Consider the following 17441-nt stretch of genomic DNA (forward strand, 5'->3'; position numbering starts at 1 on the left):
ATCAATGCTCTAAGATGGTCTCAGTGGATGTTGTGGAATGAACAAGCTTTAAAATGAGGAGACTGGAACAAATAGATTGCCAAGACACTCTTTAGTTTTAATACTTCATGTAATTCATTATTTCCCAACGTGACTGTGGGGAACGAATGAAATGGAATTGGCTATCTACACTGGGAAACGCTACTGCAGACCACCATACCATTTGTTGAAAAGAATTTTGAAGGCATCTACACAAAATATCACATCCATTGTGATAATTAAACCAGTATCATCTCTGCCAATATTGGATTGGAACAAAGGCCTCAAGAGAAGAATAAATACACGTTTATTTTGTATAAAGCTGCTGTCAGTGTCACCAACTGGCAGACCTACGTGCCCTCAGAACAGAGGAAAGAACCCAGCAGCAGCTCGCCCTGGCCCAGCAGACGGCCCCGCTCCAGGCCGCGGCCTTTGTTCTCGGCCTTGACGCGCACCGCCAGGCGGCGCACCTCGTCCTCCGAGAGCCCGTCGAAGCAAAAGTCCTGGTCGAAGACCGCCTTGCAGCTCGGGCGCACCACGGCGCTGCGCCGCTGGCGCGTCTTGCCCGGCGGCTGCAGGACGAAGCTGACGCTGCAGCCGACGGCGGGGAACTCAGCCGCTCCTCCCGCGGGGCCCTCGGCACCGAGCAGCCGGATGCGGAGGCGCCCGCTTGGCCGACTGTACTCGGCGGCCAGGCGCAGAGCGCCGCCGGCGTGGCCCAGAGTCACGGTGCCCTCTGCCTCCAGGCGTTCGGGCCGCGGGCCGGGGGACGGCGGAGGGGACGCGGAGGGGTCCTGGGTCGGGGACCCGGAGCTAGCGCCACGCTCCTCGGCCGCGTCCCCGCTGGACACGGAGCGGGCGCGGGCCAGGCCACGACTCCTCCGGGCCCGCGCTAGCACGCGGTTCAGCAGCCCTTCGGGGGCGCGCAGGAGGCGGTGGCCGCGGGGCCGCGGGGCTACCGAGTTCCAGGGCGGGCGGGGACTACTGGGGCTCCCAGGGGCAGCGGTTCCGCCCTGGGGACCAATGGGGACGTCTCCTCCGCCGCCGTAGGCGTGGGACCGAGGGCGGAGCGCAGGCCTGGCTGTGGGTGGTTGCAGGAGCACGGAGGCGCCGGGGACCCCAAGGAAAAGGGACTCCTTGCGGCGGGTGTGTGGGCTCTCTAACAGCGCGCAGAAGCCATACGCGGTGCGCACGCGGGGCAGGTGCGGCAAAGAGAGTGCGGCCTGCGAGCGCGGGTCCCAGTCCGTGCGCCCCGCGCCGTCGTCTGTCCTTCCTTCCTTGCCCCAGGAGTCCCTGAGGGCAGCCAGAGTCCGGCAGGGCGCGAGTCGCGGGGGAATGCAAAACTCAGGGATGCGGTCTGGCGTGAGCACGTTTGCGCACGCTATGCGCATGGTGGCAGTGGTTCGGCGGGCCTGACTCTGTAGACGCCGGTTCCCGCCCCGCAGGAGGCGCAGGGGATCCAAGCAGAGCCGCTCCAGGCACGACATCAGGCGGCCGGTGCCGGATCTGGACGACCCTCTGCTGGAGCTAGGCAGCCTGCAATCCACAAGGGCACACCGATCGTCAGAGAGAGAGAGAGCCCTGCAGGGCGTAGCCATTCCTATCTCGTTCTACTTTTGGGGTGCTTTCTCCTGCGCCCCCTCAAGCTATTGCAAACTCTGTTTCAGAGATTGAAAAACAATCGTTCTTTTGTCCTTTCTCTATTCCGTTGTCACGTATATTTCGGGGCTTCTTACTTTAATCTCGATCCGCCCTCGCTGGCCTAAGGCGGAGATTCTCAAAATGTTGGCCTAGCGCTGTCCCGATGCCAACAGGCGCTTTGCTTGTGCAATTACTTACTGAATCCTTGGATTATTGCACTCTAGTCCTCAGAATTAAAATAATTATCCCCCCCCCCCCCCAGGACGTTCGGCTTAGTCTCTCTTTTTAGGGTCTAAGAGCCTCAAACAAGTCCCCGGGGAAATTAAGCAAGGCTGTGTAGCCCATCTAATGTACCTGAGGTCCAGCGTCAGATGGGTCTAGGAATCATTCTACATGGAGCCCCGACCACGAGGGGCATGGAACCATTCCGTCTGGAGTGCGGACCAGGAAGGGAGCGCGGCAGGGTTCAGTAATTCTGTCCACCGATAGCCGGCCTGAGCCTTTATACCTGGGGCCTGGAACGCCCACCAATAAACCCGCTGGAGCTACGCTGCCTGGTAATCCGACTCCAGGCCTCCTCCCCACCCCCAGCGTTCCCTCTGCCACGTAGCTGAATCTGCTGGGCAAATTCAGGAGATCCAGTTATTTTTCTCTCCTGTTTAGAGTGGGCATGTTGTCCTCGGAAACCCTGAATGAGTTTCTATTTCCTCACGTGCAGAAGAGGGTTAAATCTTTACTATATCGCAGAGTCACTGTGAGGATGGATGGACATAATGGATGTGAAATGCACAGCATTCTACACCCACCACTAAAAGAAGATAAAAGTCGGGTTTGTCTTATTCTTACCTAAAACCCTTTCCCAAACCCAGCCTTTCCATTGCCCAACTTTCAACGTTCCTTAACTTGCTTTCTGGTTTCTGTTCTGATTTTGTTATTTTTGGGCGGGGATGCTGGAAATATTCCATATCTTGATCTGGGTTATAGGGGGAAATCCATACGTAAAAAAAAAAAAAAAAAATCATGTAGCATATACTTAAGATTACATGTAAGATGGTATCATACTTCTCTTTAAAAAAAAATCACAACCCACTTCTTAAACCATGTGTGCTCATTTTTGATTGGGAAAATATACACCTGAATACAGCTGGGCTGTAGAATCATCCTTTGGAGGCACCCTGACCACATCTGGCACAGCCTACTGAGAGATCTTTTTTTCCTTTTGAGACTGACCTGTGTTCATTCTCTAAGAGAGTTGCTTCTAGCTATCTCAGGTTGAAAGAGATCTGAAGCATTTTGTTTAGCGCTTGGGTATATGCTATTTCTGCCAAAGATACTGCCTTGCAAATTAATTGCTTCTCCAAATAATGGTTAATAAATTGAATTCATACAAAGGTGATTGCAGGACGGGGCATGTGCATTTTCTTTCCAGGATATACATCCATGGGCACTGTGCTTTATTTGCATACAGTCTTTAGAAATGTCACATAAATGCTGCAAATTATGATTACTCTTAATGTATCTTAACAATAAGGTTTACAGTGATGGGAAATGGAGGAAATAATACTTCCCCCCCCCCCTTTCTTTCATTTCCTCCTGCCACTCCGGTTCAAGCCATTGTTTCTCAGTCTAGTTGTGTAGGACACAGCTTCCTGGCCTATACTGGTCTTATGAGCCTTGTGCTCCCCGCAGCTGAGCCAGTTGGTCAGCTTCTCGTGGCAGCTCAATGGCAACTCTCCCTGCCTGCGGCTGCTCACAATGGCTGCTGGCCACTCACGCTGGGAAATAATACTTTCTAATAGGCTTAAGTGAGTTGTTTGGGGGATTGAATGAATCCAATAATGTAAAATACTTAGCACTGTGCTGAGAACATAGTAAGTGCTAAATACATAGAAGCAATGATTATTATCAATAAAAAGGGAGATAGTAAAATGTAGTGATCAAGAAAATTGGGTCTGAAATGAGATGTTTTTGATTCTAGAATGGTGGCTCCCTATGTTACCTTTAGCAAGTTACTTAACCTTTCTAAGCCACAATATCAAATGTAAAATTAGGAGGTGAGGCCTGTGGGAGGTAATGGGATTAGTGAATTTATAAGAGGCACATCATTTTCATAATAATAGTATCTACCTATTGGGTTGTTTGAGTACATAATAAGATAATGCATACGAAGAGTTTAGCATAGAGCCTGACATACACAATGTCAGATATTATATTTACTGTTGTTGCAGAAGAGAGCAAATGTTCATTAATGCATTTATTCATTCAAAGCAATACTTACTGAATGCTTCCTGGGGTCCAACCACCATGCTAGGCAGGTGGATCCAGGCTGTACAAATTCGTATCAGCTATGTACAACCGTCAGGAGGGGAATGAAATGATGAGGGGGGCAGGGTTGGTGGGTCCCTGGGTTTACCATGACCTTGACTAGCTACTTCTTTGTCTTTATATCATCTCCACTCCTGGTCAAAATTCTTGGGCCAGTGTTAAATCTATTAGAGAATGATCACCAAGTTATATAATCAAAGGTCATGTGCATGTGTTTTGACTCAGCTTTTCTCAGGAGACAGGATGCTGATAGCTCAGAGATACTGAGAGCCCAGACAACCCTTGGTTAAACTGGCGAGGCTCACAATCTGAAAAGCTAGCTGAGAAGTTAAGCAAAGCCATGTTGTGGTGGGAAAAAGGAAAAAAGCAGCAGGCATGAGAAATGATGTAGGGGTGAAAAAATAGATACTTTGGAGTGAATCTGTCCTAGATTCAAATCTGCTATGCTACATTTTAGCAATGGGACGTGGGCAAGTTATATTAACCTCTTTGAGCCCATGTTATATTATAGAGGTAATAATACCTACCACATGAGATTAGTTGAGGGTTAAAAAATGCATGAAATTCTTCTCACACAGTAAGTGCTGGCTAACAGCTGTTATTATTATACAGGTTTGCTTGGTCAGGGATTAGCTGATTCACACATGGATTCCTTTAAAAACAATTCTCTTCTTGGTCAAGCAAAGCAGATTTGCTTTGTTTTTGTTATAATTTCACTTTCTTCATAATACTTTAGAAGCATTTCCTGTGTAAGATTTGAAAACAGCAGAGATGTGCCCTCTCATGTTTGTTCCCGTGACCCCATTAAACCTTATGTTTAACTTACTTTGGAAGCACAAACCATGCAGTATTTGGGAGAATGGTGCAACTGGGTGAGGCCCTATGCCTGGAACACACAAATCTACTCAGAGGAAGTCTGTGGCTGTTCCGAGCTCATAACTACAGCCATGGGAACATCCAGTAATGAAACTGGCAAATAATTCTGTGAACTAAGCATAAATAGATCACACACCATCGAGGCAAGAGGTGCTCTTGGAGTAGAAGGAAACAGAACAATTTAAAGCAAAGTTAAACAATAATATATAGGAGGTTGGATGTCAAAGCAAGCAAGAAGAGAATTTAAAACCAAATAAAATACTGGTGTTCTGACTCACCCATCTCGTTCAACAAAACTAGACTATGGAGTAATGGAAAGAACAGGGACCAGGGAGGCAGGACACTTGGGTTTTAGCTCTAATAGTCACTAACTTGTGGGACTTTGGCAAATCCCGTAATTTTCTCTTGCATTCAGTGTCTCCATGTGTCAAGTAAGAGGGTTGGATTTACTAGATGTTTGTTTTCTTCTGGCCCTAATGTTCTGCAATCCACTTCTGTGCTTTCTTCCAGTTAAACTTGCTAACTTTTCTGACAGTCCATCCATGTTACACTTATTCTCCAGTGTTCTTCTCTATTTCCTTTTATTCCCCCAAATCCTTTTTATTTTTCTCAACAAACTCCAGGGTTGGATAATGGGATGTGGGTGTGAGGTAGTGTGAAGGTGTAATTTCTTATTTTTCAATTTTTAAGCAAGAGTTATTTTTTAAGTGTCAGTAATTTTGACTTTTGTTTTTAACAGAAAAAATATTTTGCTCATCCGTGTTTATTGTTCAATCCCTCACTTGCAGTTTAGTTTTAGTTGCCTTTGTTGTCCTTCTCATTGATCTTAGCCAGAATTAATCTAAGAATTATAATTACTAGAATGTTTATTTTCTTAAATCTCTGTACCCAAATTCCTTTTGGTATTGTGCTATACATTAGAGTGCTAGTGGTGTTTTTGACATTAATTATAGCTTGTTTTGGATTAGGACTGTAAATTTCTTACTTCAAGAAGTATGGAAAATTTGGGGCATTATTGTGTGCACGTAATAATCAATCCCTCAAAACTTACTTAAAAAGGAAAATACTAAAATGTAAAAACTTTTAATATTGTATGGTAATAGCATTATTTATACTGATAATTTTGAGCTGAATTCTCTGCCCTGAGATTTCCTATTTTGTCATTAACCTTTCTTTCAAAGTAAAACCTCTGAGAAGTATTAGTAGCCTAGTGGTGATTTAACTAATTACTGAGAAAAAAGGGTGGCAGTGCTCAGGAAGCTGGAGGAAACTACTACCTACTGTGTAATTTTGGGTAAAGCATTTAATGTTCCTGTAAAATGGGGACAATATCTCCTGCATTCCTTATCTCACAGATCTTTTGTGAGGATTACATGAAAATGCATACCATGGCATAATAATGGCATGACTGAAAAAATATTAATAAAATGGAATAATGCATGCAAAAGCACCCATATTAATTATTCTTTCAAAAGTATGAATTACCATAGAAGTGCAAGGAATTATTACAGGATTATTATTGCCCACTTCTCCAACCAGATTATATCTCTGTTCCATTTGCTTGACCATTTCATTCTGCCTGTGGCATCTTTCATGTCATGTTGCACTGTTATTCATGTATCTTTGCATTGTTTCTAAACTTTTTATGTACATGAGACTGTCCCAACCAGAACTTAATATAGCTTTTTTGCATCCCCCTCAGTGCTAGTTGGTGAGAGTGTACAAGGAGAGAGGGACTATTAAGAGATGGACTACAAACAACTTGGGGAGATTGAAGAGGGCTTTCTGAACACTAGGAAGTTACTGGGTGTTTTTGAGCAGGTGATTAACCTGAGTTCACCTGTGCTTTGGGAAAATAGTTTCAGTGGCAGTGTTCAGATGGATGGAGAAGGGAAAAACTGAAGGCCAGGAGGCCAGTTAGGTGATTGCATGGTCCAGGTGAGACATAAAGAGAATTTAGGAAATATGGCAAAAGCAGAACAGACAGACTTAGCTGTTAATTGGTTGTGGATGGTGAAGTGCAAAGTGCCTCCGAGGTATTTTGTCAGGGTGATTGAGCTAGGAAAAACAAATGGTTAAGAATTTATTTTCTGTGTGCAGGAGTGGAGGTTGACGGATATTGATAGTAATGGTTAGTATTGGTTCTTTTATATCCATTTGACGGTGGATATTGATAGTACTGGTTAGTATTGTTTTTTTTATATCCATTTTACACAACACCAATTATAGGCATTTAGACTTTTTTTCTTCTACAGTGGACTTTGAATTGAAGAAATGACTTTTCTTTTTTGATCCTTAGTCCTTTCAGGCTGCTGTAACAAAATACCATAGACTAGGTGGTTTAAAAACAATGCAAATTTATCTTTCATTTCTGGAGGCTGGGAGGTCCAAGATCAAGGTGCCAGCCAATTCAGGGTCAGGTGAGGGCCTACTTCCCGGTTCAGTCTTCTGGAGATGCCTGCACAGGGTGGGAGGGGGTAGGAGCTCTCTGGGGTCCCTTTGATTAGGGTTACCTCCCACTCATGAAGGCCCTGCCCAATTACCTAATTACCTCCCAAAGCCCCACCTCCGAATACCATCCATCACCTTGGGGTTTAGGATTCAACATATGAATTTTGGGAAACACATTCAGTCTACAGCAATTGTTTAAGAACAATTCAGTTTTTCAGATGTATTATGTAGCAAAGCATTTAATAAATGCGTGGGACTACAAATCTATCGTTTCTTAGGTTTGTTTTTTGTATCTCAACAGCTTTTTGAAATATATTTTAGAAAAAAATACGCCCAGTTCTTTCTATAAAGAGAATTGGTTTATCAACGGGTAATTATATTTCACTAACATAGGAAGTCCTTGAATTATAATAGCCCTGCTCTCAACATCTTGCGACATTAAAGATCAATGATAGCATGGAAGAAAGCGATGTACAAATAACTGGTAACCCACAGTAAACTAAAAACAGGAAGTACTACGCTCTGTTATTTCCATAATAAGGCAGTTTAAGAAGTGGCTGAGTTAATCAAGAGCGAAATCAAACAGAAGGGAATAAAAGAACGAGTTAATAACAGAATGCATTGTCAGTTCCTATACTATCTGCCATCTTATAATGCGGTTCTGTTCCCTAGCCTCCCACTTTTAAATTATTAAAGTGTTTTCAGGAAGCAAAAAGCGGAGACCTTGCCCCAGGCGGAGTTGGTAAGTCGCCCAACAAAGGTGCAGAGCCTCCTATTCTCCACCTGAAAGGGTGGTTGCTTAGGAGGTGGTCAGTATGGATTCCAGGTCTGGGAAGCTCCGCGCCCGTTGGGGAGGCGACGCGAAGCTTTCTCCCGCGATGGCTGAGCTCGGCTCACTCACGCTCAATAGAAGGCGAGGGCCGGCAAGCCGAGCGGCCATCGAGATGTCCCTATGCTCAGTAACTCCTAACCTCCTTTGCTCTAATATCCTTTTCCTTTGGTGCAGGCCGCTCGGCACGACCCAAAGCCAGCTTTCCCGCCGCTCCTCACGCCCTCGGCTGGGCCCGCCACGAAGCAGCAAGGTTGCGGCGGGACCCAGCACCTCCCGGCCCCTGGCGGCGGCGGCGCGCCTGCGCACAGGCCGGGTCACGCGCTCGGCGCAGGAGCGCGCCGGCGCCCGAGGGGCAGTCATTCCTGGCGCGGGGTGGGAACCGGCTCAGCTGCGCCTGGCGGTTCCGGCTCCTCCCTCTCCCGCGCCTCAGTCCCACCATGGTGCTGGAGTCGGTGGTCGCAGACCTGCTGAACCGCTTTCTGGGGGACTATGTAGAGAACCTGAACAAGTCCCAGCTGAAGCTGGGCATTTGGGGCGGTAAGCGAGAGGGCCCGGCCGGCGGGCTGCAGGCGCTGGCTGAGGGGCCCATGCTGCTGGCTCCCCGCCCCGGCTCCTGCCGGGGCCCTGCTTCCTTTTCCTCGCGAGACTCCGCCTCCGGGGAGGGCGCTCGGCGGGGCCCCCTCCGTGGGCGGCAGGTGCGGGGCGCTGGGAGGTCTTTGCCCGCCTCCGTCGCTTCTAGGTCCGGCCCTGAGACCCAAGCCCCTGCCCTGCCACTCCCTATCTACCTTGGGGTGGGGGGTGGGGATGGGGTCCTCTCGCTGCCCTCAGTGTGGCCCCTTTGGTTCCACTGCATAAAAATACCCTTTCTGCTGCCGCACCGCGTGGAGTGAGGGTGGCTCCGTGGTCACACGCTCAAATAAAGTGGCATCAAGGAAAAAGAAAAAGGAATTGCGTTTCGCAGTTATCTTCTTTGGCATTTTATAGCGACCAGGAGCTGGCTTCCTTCCCTAGGATGGCAGGATTTGGGAAGGGATTGGGCAGGGGAAGAGCATTACGAAAGGCGTGTGGATAGGAGTTCTCACTCTTAATACTTCTCAGCTGCGGAGAAAGTGATTTTTTTTCCTTTCATAATTTACTTTTCCCTCAAAAAGAAGGAGACTGTTAAGGTTTGTTTTGGAGCGATAGAAAGGAATTCAAGCTCAGACCAGCATCATCATTAATTACGTGCATGCCGAAGAATTGATGCCGACGTTTCTATCCTAGGGGTTAAGTGCATAGAAGTAGGCAGCAAGTAGTATGCTTGCATACTCGTTAATCAATTATTTTTACTGTGCGTTAAGCTTTGGGGACATTGAGGGTACTTCCTAACTAAAACAAACTTGGGAATTTTGTCAGGTTTGGAGGGAAATCCAAAGAATTACTCAAATGAATGGAACTGCTTTTAATTCCGTGAACAGATAGTTTATAGACCCGCGCTGTCCAATAGGGTAGCCATTAGCCACTATGGCTGTTGAACACTTGAAATTTGGTTAGTGGGCTTCGAGATTACTGTAAGTATAAAATACTCACCGAGTTTTGAAAATAGTAGGAGAAAGAGTGTAATATCTCAAAATTTTTAATGTTGATTATATGTTGAAATGATAATATTTGATTATATTGGGTTAAATACAATATATTATTAAAATTTATTCCCCGTTTCTTTTTACTTTTTAAAAAAAGCCTAAAATTTATACAGTTGACCTTTGAATGGGTTTGAATTAGGGAGATCCATTTATACACAGATTTTTTTTTAAACCTGCCCTGTTTAAGGGTCAACTGTAATTACATATGTGAACCATATATTTATATTGGGCAGTGTTGTTAATAGAACCATGAACTCTGCTCTAAATTGTGGAGAAGGCTGCTTTTGATAAGTTACTGATCATTTGATTGATTCAGTGTGGTTTGCCCAACAATACATCCTTTGTTTATATGCCACCGCCCGCCATAGTAAGTATAATGCAAGAGAAAGAAGGAAAGAAGGAGACATTTAAGGAATTAAATGTCCAGGGACTTCTGAAGGGATCAAAGTTTTTTTTCAAAGTACTATCTAATAATACAAATTATTCCTTCTAGTTTGTAAACATTTGAAATCTGAAAAGGCACTGGAGTAGCATTTAGGAAACCAGGGTTCTAGGTTGCTGTGTTGGACACCATTTCCCTTTGTGGGCCTTAGTTTCTTCATCTTAATTTACACTTTAAAAGAAAAAATTGTAAAAGATAACATAATATTCCTATTGAGTAGTGATCACTGCTCAAAATCACTTACCCAAGTTACAACATTGTGCCCTATTTGCTGCAGACATTTTTAAAAATTAAATAAAGTTTATGGATACCTTGGAAGATTCCTTCTGTACCAAATCATTTTTCCTTTAAAATTAGGGGTTGGAGTAGGTTACATCTAAGTATCCATCCAGTGCCAATATTCTGTGATTCTAAAGTAAATGTTTTTCACTGAAAATTTAAAGTACACTGCCTGAGGATTTTGAACTTTTTCACAACTGAAATTAAAATGCCACACTTTTATTTCATTTACTTCTCTCTTTTTTGGCAAAATGTGGGAAAAGAAATTTTCTTTCATCTTAATTTTCTTCCTTTCAGAATAAGGTATTCTGCCAGTGGCCAACATTAACTTTATAATAGGCCTGAGCAACTAAACTCATTTTTTTCCCCCCAGGAATTGCATGCAGTAGAAGTACAGTCGGCCCACTTCTGTAAATTTTTGCTACCTTTTTGTGGTGGTTATAAAGGAAGCTATAAGTCATGACCTTTTACAGTTACTGCTCAGAATATTTTATTTATAACACCAATTCCTCCATTAAAATAGAAAGGCAAGATATGTGAATTGACTATTTCTATTCTTTGAAAATATTCTTGAAGAAATTTATCTTAAACTTTTTATGGTAAACAAGTGGGAATATTAAGATAGTTTAATAAAATAGCTGATATAACATCCATGATGTTGACAAATTTTATAAAGAATTGAAATTTTTATATAATCTTATTTGAAAACTTTTATTAAATAAGGTTTATATGTCACAGTTTGGCTTTCTCAATTTTTTTTTTCTTTGTTAAATTTTTGCATCTTGAGAAAGGGAAGAATTAACTGGTAAAAATTTCACACAGCTGATTTTACTATTCTTTGGAAACAAATAGTAAATTGATACTTTTTAACTGGAGTATTTGACTAGGCTAAGGCAGTGATTTTCAACCCAGGATGATTTTGCCCCAAGGGGGGATTTTGGCAATGTCTGAGATGTTTTTGATTGTCACACTGAGGGGTGGAGGTGTGCTACTGGTATCCCTAGTGGGTAGATCGCAGGAATATTTCTACATCTTACAATGCAGAGGACAGCTTCCTACAACAAAGAATTATCCAGCCCAAAATGTTTGTGGAGGAACCCTAGTCTAAGGAAAATATTGAGATTGTCTTCTACATTTGTAGGAGAACTTCAGGATGCTGAACAAGTTGTAGAGAAATAAAAAAGGCCTAGAGGAAGTGTATGCCTCATGAAATTTATAACTAAGAAATAAGTGATTGATAGGGTTCATGTCAGAAAAAAGCATAATCTTTCCTTGGATGATATCAGGAAATAGTATTAAGAATCAAAGTGTTGTGTTAACATAATTTGAAATAGACTGTGCTGTCATATGTATATAGATAGGCATGTGGATTTCACAATAAACAGTTGTAGAGTGAGAAGGATGGGGCAAGTCATTTGAGTGTCTAGAATCAGAAGTGTACTGTGGATATTGCCTTTAAATTGGAGAAGTATTTTTTAAGTTTCTGTTTCCTTATCTGTAAAATGGAGAAGTAACACTGTGTAAGATAAATGATGTGAAGATCCTTTGTAATTATAATTGTTAAAATGTTAATACTGAAAGGAATAGTGATAACCAAATCTACCTGAGTGATGAAAAATGGACTGCTTTGTTTTATTTCATAAGTATGTTTCTCTGAGACTTCAGATTTTAGGGTTTTCATATTCTGTAGTGTGGTAGTTTTGTATAAAGCTAACACTACATAGTTAAACATTTTTTATTTTCCAAACAAATTTCTTAAAAGAAACCAAACCTATTTGCGTTTGAATTTATGCTTACAGTATTTATATTACTACCTGCCAGCTAGTTTGTAAGTCAGTTTTTCAAAGGTTCAGAAAAGTGCCTGGTGGGCATATTGCTGCCTAGGCAGGTAGGAAGGTTTATTTAGGTATTTGTTGCTCCACAAACTACTACCAGGAGATAAACTGCACAGCCCTTGGCTATTTGAGGTGTGTCCAGGACATAATTGCTTTAAGAGTAACAAATGTTTGAAGAGGTATGTTGAAACGTGAGATCTTTTGCAATTTGGTTTAAGTAAGGTTGTAATGTAGAACCTTTGTCAGTTTGATTTTTTGAAGTGATTTACTGTGGAAAGTCAGCAGGGAAATCCTCCATTCAGAATTCTGCTGCTCTCGTTTCCATTTGACAGGTTGACTGTACAGAGACTGTGATGTGTTGGATGTAAGGTGAGGCAACAGTGATCAGGAATAGGAGCCAGATGGAATGCTCTCGGAGTTGATAGCTCTGCAAACCAGGCTGAGCCTATGCTGATTACTGTACTGTCCTTCACCCCACCCCTGACAGTCTTTGACCAGCTGGCAGATTTTGTTGGAGCAGAGCAGCATAAGGAAGGAGGAAACCTGGGATCTGATTCCATCTTTGGTACTGCCTAGGTGTGTGGCTTTTGGCAAGTTACTGACCATTAGTGACCATTAATTTCTTATCTGTAAATGAGAGGGTTAAACAAGGTCATCTCTATTGGGTTTAAACTTCTGTGATTTGAACAAGGCTAGAGCAGCCTGAGCTCCTTTTTTGGGTAAGTCACACTGCCACATGCTCTGCCTTTATGGTAAAGAATGGTAGTCAAATAATGTATCTTTTCTTTTTGTTCTTCACTCAATACTGGTGAGCAAAGACCCAATGTCTTGAAATATGACAAGATAAATGAAGATAAATTCCAGCGTCATGGTGATACTTGAATTACATTACGTTGTCTTAAGAGGTAGCTGTAGGGTAGCTTGAGAATGCAAGAAAAAGCAGGTGTCTTTGCTTCTTTTTACTTTGACACATGAAACATAGCAGTACGTAGGTATTTCTAAACTTGTAGAGGATTTTTTTTTTAGTCCTTTCCTCCCACCCAACACTTGGTGTAGTGAAGGCCATATTTCTTATTAGCTTGTCTTATAGCATGTAAAATAAAAAGTTCAATATATATTATAATACATTTAGGCTCAGTTATCAATCAAAGCAATTCTTAAAATTTTAAATTGAAAACACCTCTTCACATATTTAAATAGCATCATGTTAAAAATTTACCCCTTTTCTAGAAATAAAACTGGAAGTTGGAACTTTGGTAACACATTCTGCTCGGAAGCTCTGCCACACTTATTACGCACTCTTATGAGATCCCTGCAGTGTACTTGAAAGGGAGAAAGTTCAGTGGTAACATGGCAGATTTCTAGCTTTCTTTGTCAAGGCTTCCTGTTTCAGTAGGGAAATGGAAAGAGTTGAGAGTCAATGGTTTCCTCTCTCTTCCACTTTCCCCTCCTAAGACAGTCACAACTCTTACTGAAAGGAGTCTAGATTGTTTAATTTGGGTTGAATAGCTCCATTCAATTGAAATGAACTACTACAATCTTTGGTAATTTCTACTAAAACATTAGTTATTAAAATAATTTGGTTTATGATTAAAAACTGATCAGTCATTTACTTTAGCTCTCTTCCTTGGAAAATGAATTCTGAATATTTTGATATACTTTAGTAAATAAGAGTTTATGTTATAATAATAGCTACATAAAGGAAATATTAAATAAAAAATAAATACAAAGTACTACATAGTCTTTTTTCATTATTTTACAATATGCATAGCTAGTTTCGTGGACTAGGGCATGGCATTTTTGTTTGTTGGTTCATTTTTTTGTTTTTAATCACAGTTATGGAGTAATCTATGTTTTATATTAAGAACATTGACCAAGGAGTCAGGAGACATCGATTCTATTCTTAGCACTGCCACAAATTAATTGTATTACTTTGGATAAACCATCTCATCCAAAATGTTTCTAGTTTATTACTGAGAATCATAAAGATCAAAATCAGAAACCTTTTCTGAAGCACAGACTAAACTAAACTTATTGTTTACTCTCATCCTTTGGGCCTGTCAGTCCACCACAGAAGGAAGTCAATTCATAGAACTTCCTTACTTGTCTGTCACTGGTCTCTTTGGAACTTCCTAGGAGTAGAGACACCTGACTGTGGGATTGGCTTTAAGGCCTTACTTGCTGGCAGAGTTAAGTTTACCTATCTCCAATTATTAGTCATTTTTTCGTTTTTTTTTTTTTTTTAAAGATTAGATACAAATATTTACCCTTCCTCCAGGTTTCCAGGAACTTCTTATAAACCCTTTGTGTTCTTAGCCCGGTAATCTGGCTATAGCTGTAAAGTTACTTGCATGTGTGTGAAATTATCATGTTATCTTGATGTAGAAATGGAAAATTAAATCTTAACCTTTTTGTCAATATTCAGTTAAATATAAAATGGGTGGTAGTATTTAGGAAGGGGTCTGCTTTAATTTTAGGCTTATAAATTACTTTTATTTAAACAGAATTTCTGACATTCGTAGGATAGACAGTAAAACTCCTACATATGTATCTGCAGAAAAGCACGTAGTTTAGTGGAAGAGTACTTGTTAGCACAGTGCCTTAGCTAGATAAGGCAGTCATCTACCGGTTGAATGAATGCACTTTTACCCTGGTGTTAATCTGAAATATGCTGCTATTCTTCCTCTTTTCTTTGTATTAGGACTGGTGGCTCCTCCTTCAGTGCAAATAATTTGTAGAATATATCATTCTTACTTCATCGTTATATTTACTGTTTGTTAGATAACATTCATGTTTTTCAGAGAGGAAATATGCATTTGCTAGACGCTAAGTTGCAGAAATAGATCTTTTTCTTATGTGTTTATGGGTAAGGTAGATATTAGATAAAGAAGGAATTTATAAAAACATATTGAGGACATATAGACATTAGAATTTACCTTTGTTTTGTTTCCCCATTTCTGATTACAATTTGTATAGTAATTTTAACATAAAAGTAATATCTGAATATTATAAAAACTAGAATACTGGAAAGCATTAATAAAAAAATCCTTAATCCTAACGCCTAGCATATATTATCTTTTTGTCTATCTTTGTAAATATACTTGTTTAACTCTGTTAGCCATATGGCTGGTTTTCAGTATTTCACATCTTAAATACCATCTATTCATTAAAGAATCAAAATGTCACTGAAGTAGAAATAGCCCACTTTTTATAAAGACATTTATATTTTATACACATTATGTTAGAGCCTTAACATTGTTTAAAAAATGTTTCATGTCTAATGCATATTACTTCTGAGCACTCCTAGTGACACTTGAGCCACTAGTTGAGAATCACTGGGTACAACAGTCAAAATTTATGAGCAAGTTTGCAAGTCTCCATATGGACCTTAGATCTTGTTAAACTAGTTTGAATTGCTTCAGATATGCACTAGCATCTGAGCAGATTATTTCTTTTGATTTGAATAGAGTTCTCAATTGTAATTTACTGGGGAACAGTGTGTACTTCCAGGACTTTTTTCCAAGTCAAGTTGTTGTCCTTTCAGTCTTAGTTGTGGAGGGTGCAGCTCAGCTCCAGGTCCAGTTGCTGTTGCTAGTTGCAGGGGGCACAGCCCACCATCCCTTGCGGGGGTGGAAACAGGCAACTTTGTGATTGAGAGGATGCGCTCCAACCAACTGAGCCATCTGGGAGGCAGCTCAGCTCAAGGTGCCCTGTTCAATCTTAGTTGCAGGGGGCGGAGCCCACCATCGCTTGCGGGAGGCGAGGAGTTTAACCCGCAACCTTGTGGTTGAGAGCCCACTGGCCCATGTGGGAATCGAACCTGCAGCCTTCGGAGTTAGGAGCACGGAGCTCCAACCGCCTGAGGCACCGGGCCGGCCCACTTTATATAATTTTTGTAGATATGATACTTAAGGAATTTTTTTTCCAATTTCCAAACGCATGTCAGTTTTCTGTGACTATTATCCCCACATTTGGTCATTGATAACATCTTAGTCAATTCTACCTACAAAATAACTTTTTACTCTTAACCACTTATTCAATCCTGAAGTTACTCCCTATTTCAGGTTTTAATTTCTCTTCAGTATTTTATAGAAGCTGCCCAACTGCCTGTATTTTTTATTTTTCTTCCCATTATAATGCTGTAGTATTTTTTCCCCCATTTATGAGGCTTTTTTCCTCCTTTTATTGCAGTTTTCAACAACTTATTTTAGAAAATTTAAAATATACACATACATAGAAAATGAACTTTACCGTATGGAAGTGACCACTGTGGGTCATTATGGTGTCTTAAACAATTGTTTGTTTTCTGTGTGTGTATAATTTTTAAATTGGATCAAGCTGGGTATTCTTTAACCTTTCTAAATAACTTAATGTTTTGTGAATATTTTTCCATGTCTGTCTACTTTTTTTTGCTCTGTGTTATGGATGTATGATGATTTATGCCTTCTTTGTGGACATACAGTTTTTTAGGTCTTAACCTCCCTTCCGTCCTGCCCAACCATCCATCTTTTCTGCTATTAAAACCAAAATTGCAATATTCTTGTAGCTAATTGTTTGGACAGGTCCATGGTTATTCTTAGGATAGTAGAGTAATGGTTCTAAAATATAGCTTAGATTTTGTCATCCTCGTTATACATATTTCATTTCTCTGTTGTGACCAATTTGAACTTTTCATCCTAAAAACTCTGTTAGTCTGTCCCCTGCCAACCTTTCTGACTGACTTTGTCTCCTATTCTTTTCCCACACCTTCCAGCTACACCAAACCACATGTGATTTCTCAAATGTGTCTTATTCATGTCTGTTTGCCCTCTTTTCTTATCCATCCAGTAAATATTTCCTCACCTTTTTAGCCTAGGCAGAGTTAGGTGGTTCCTCCTTTGTATCTTGTGTACTCTTCTGTTGGAATGCCAATAGAATAATTCCTACATTTTAGAAATTTAGTCTCCTTTGCTAGGCTCTGAGTTCCTCAGTAACAGGGATGTCATTCTAGTCATCTCTCTTTCCGGCACCTAATTCATAGTAGGTGCTTAATAAATGTTTGTTTGAATAAATCTGAGATCTGGGGAAAAGCAAATCTTTAACAATGTCGTAATACAATTAACTATACTTTTAAATTAACT

General features: G+C 41.5%; 2 protein-coding genes across 5 annotated transcripts in view; one reads left to right on the plus strand and one right to left on the minus strand.

Annotated features, from left to right (window-relative positions):
* Positions 1 to 308: 308 nt before the first annotated feature.
* On the minus strand, positions 309 to 1900 carry C2CD4A (C2 calcium dependent domain containing 4A). Its single transcript, XM_033108711.1, has one exon. The coding sequence runs from the start codon at positions 1614 to 1616 to the stop codon at positions 369 to 371; it is 1248 nt and encodes a 415-aa protein (XP_032964602.1). The 5' UTR covers positions 1617 to 1900; the 3' UTR covers positions 309 to 368.
* A 6558-nt stretch (positions 1901 to 8458) lies between these two features.
* The window catches only part of VPS13C (vacuolar protein sorting 13 homolog C), a 164793-nt gene continuing 155810 nt past the window's right edge, over positions 8459 to 17441 (plus strand). For 2 of the 4 annotated variants that reach the window (XM_033107370.1, XM_033107371.1), the window contains exon 1: positions 8459 to 8680. In XM_033107370.1, the coding sequence (XP_032963261.1) occupies positions 8581 to 8680 (100 nt within the window). In that variant the 5' untranslated portion in view covers positions 8459 to 8580. The remainder of the gene's footprint in view (positions 8681 to 17441) is intronic. The other 2 variants (XM_033107373.1, XM_033107374.1) reach the window with 1 other exon arrangement.

Source organism: Rhinolophus ferrumequinum, chromosome 6, assembly GCF_004115265.2.
Source record: "Rhinolophus ferrumequinum isolate MPI-CBG mRhiFer1 chromosome 6, mRhiFer1_v1.p, whole genome shotgun sequence".
NCBI lineage: Eukaryota > Metazoa > Chordata > Mammalia > Chiroptera > Rhinolophidae > Rhinolophus > Rhinolophus ferrumequinum.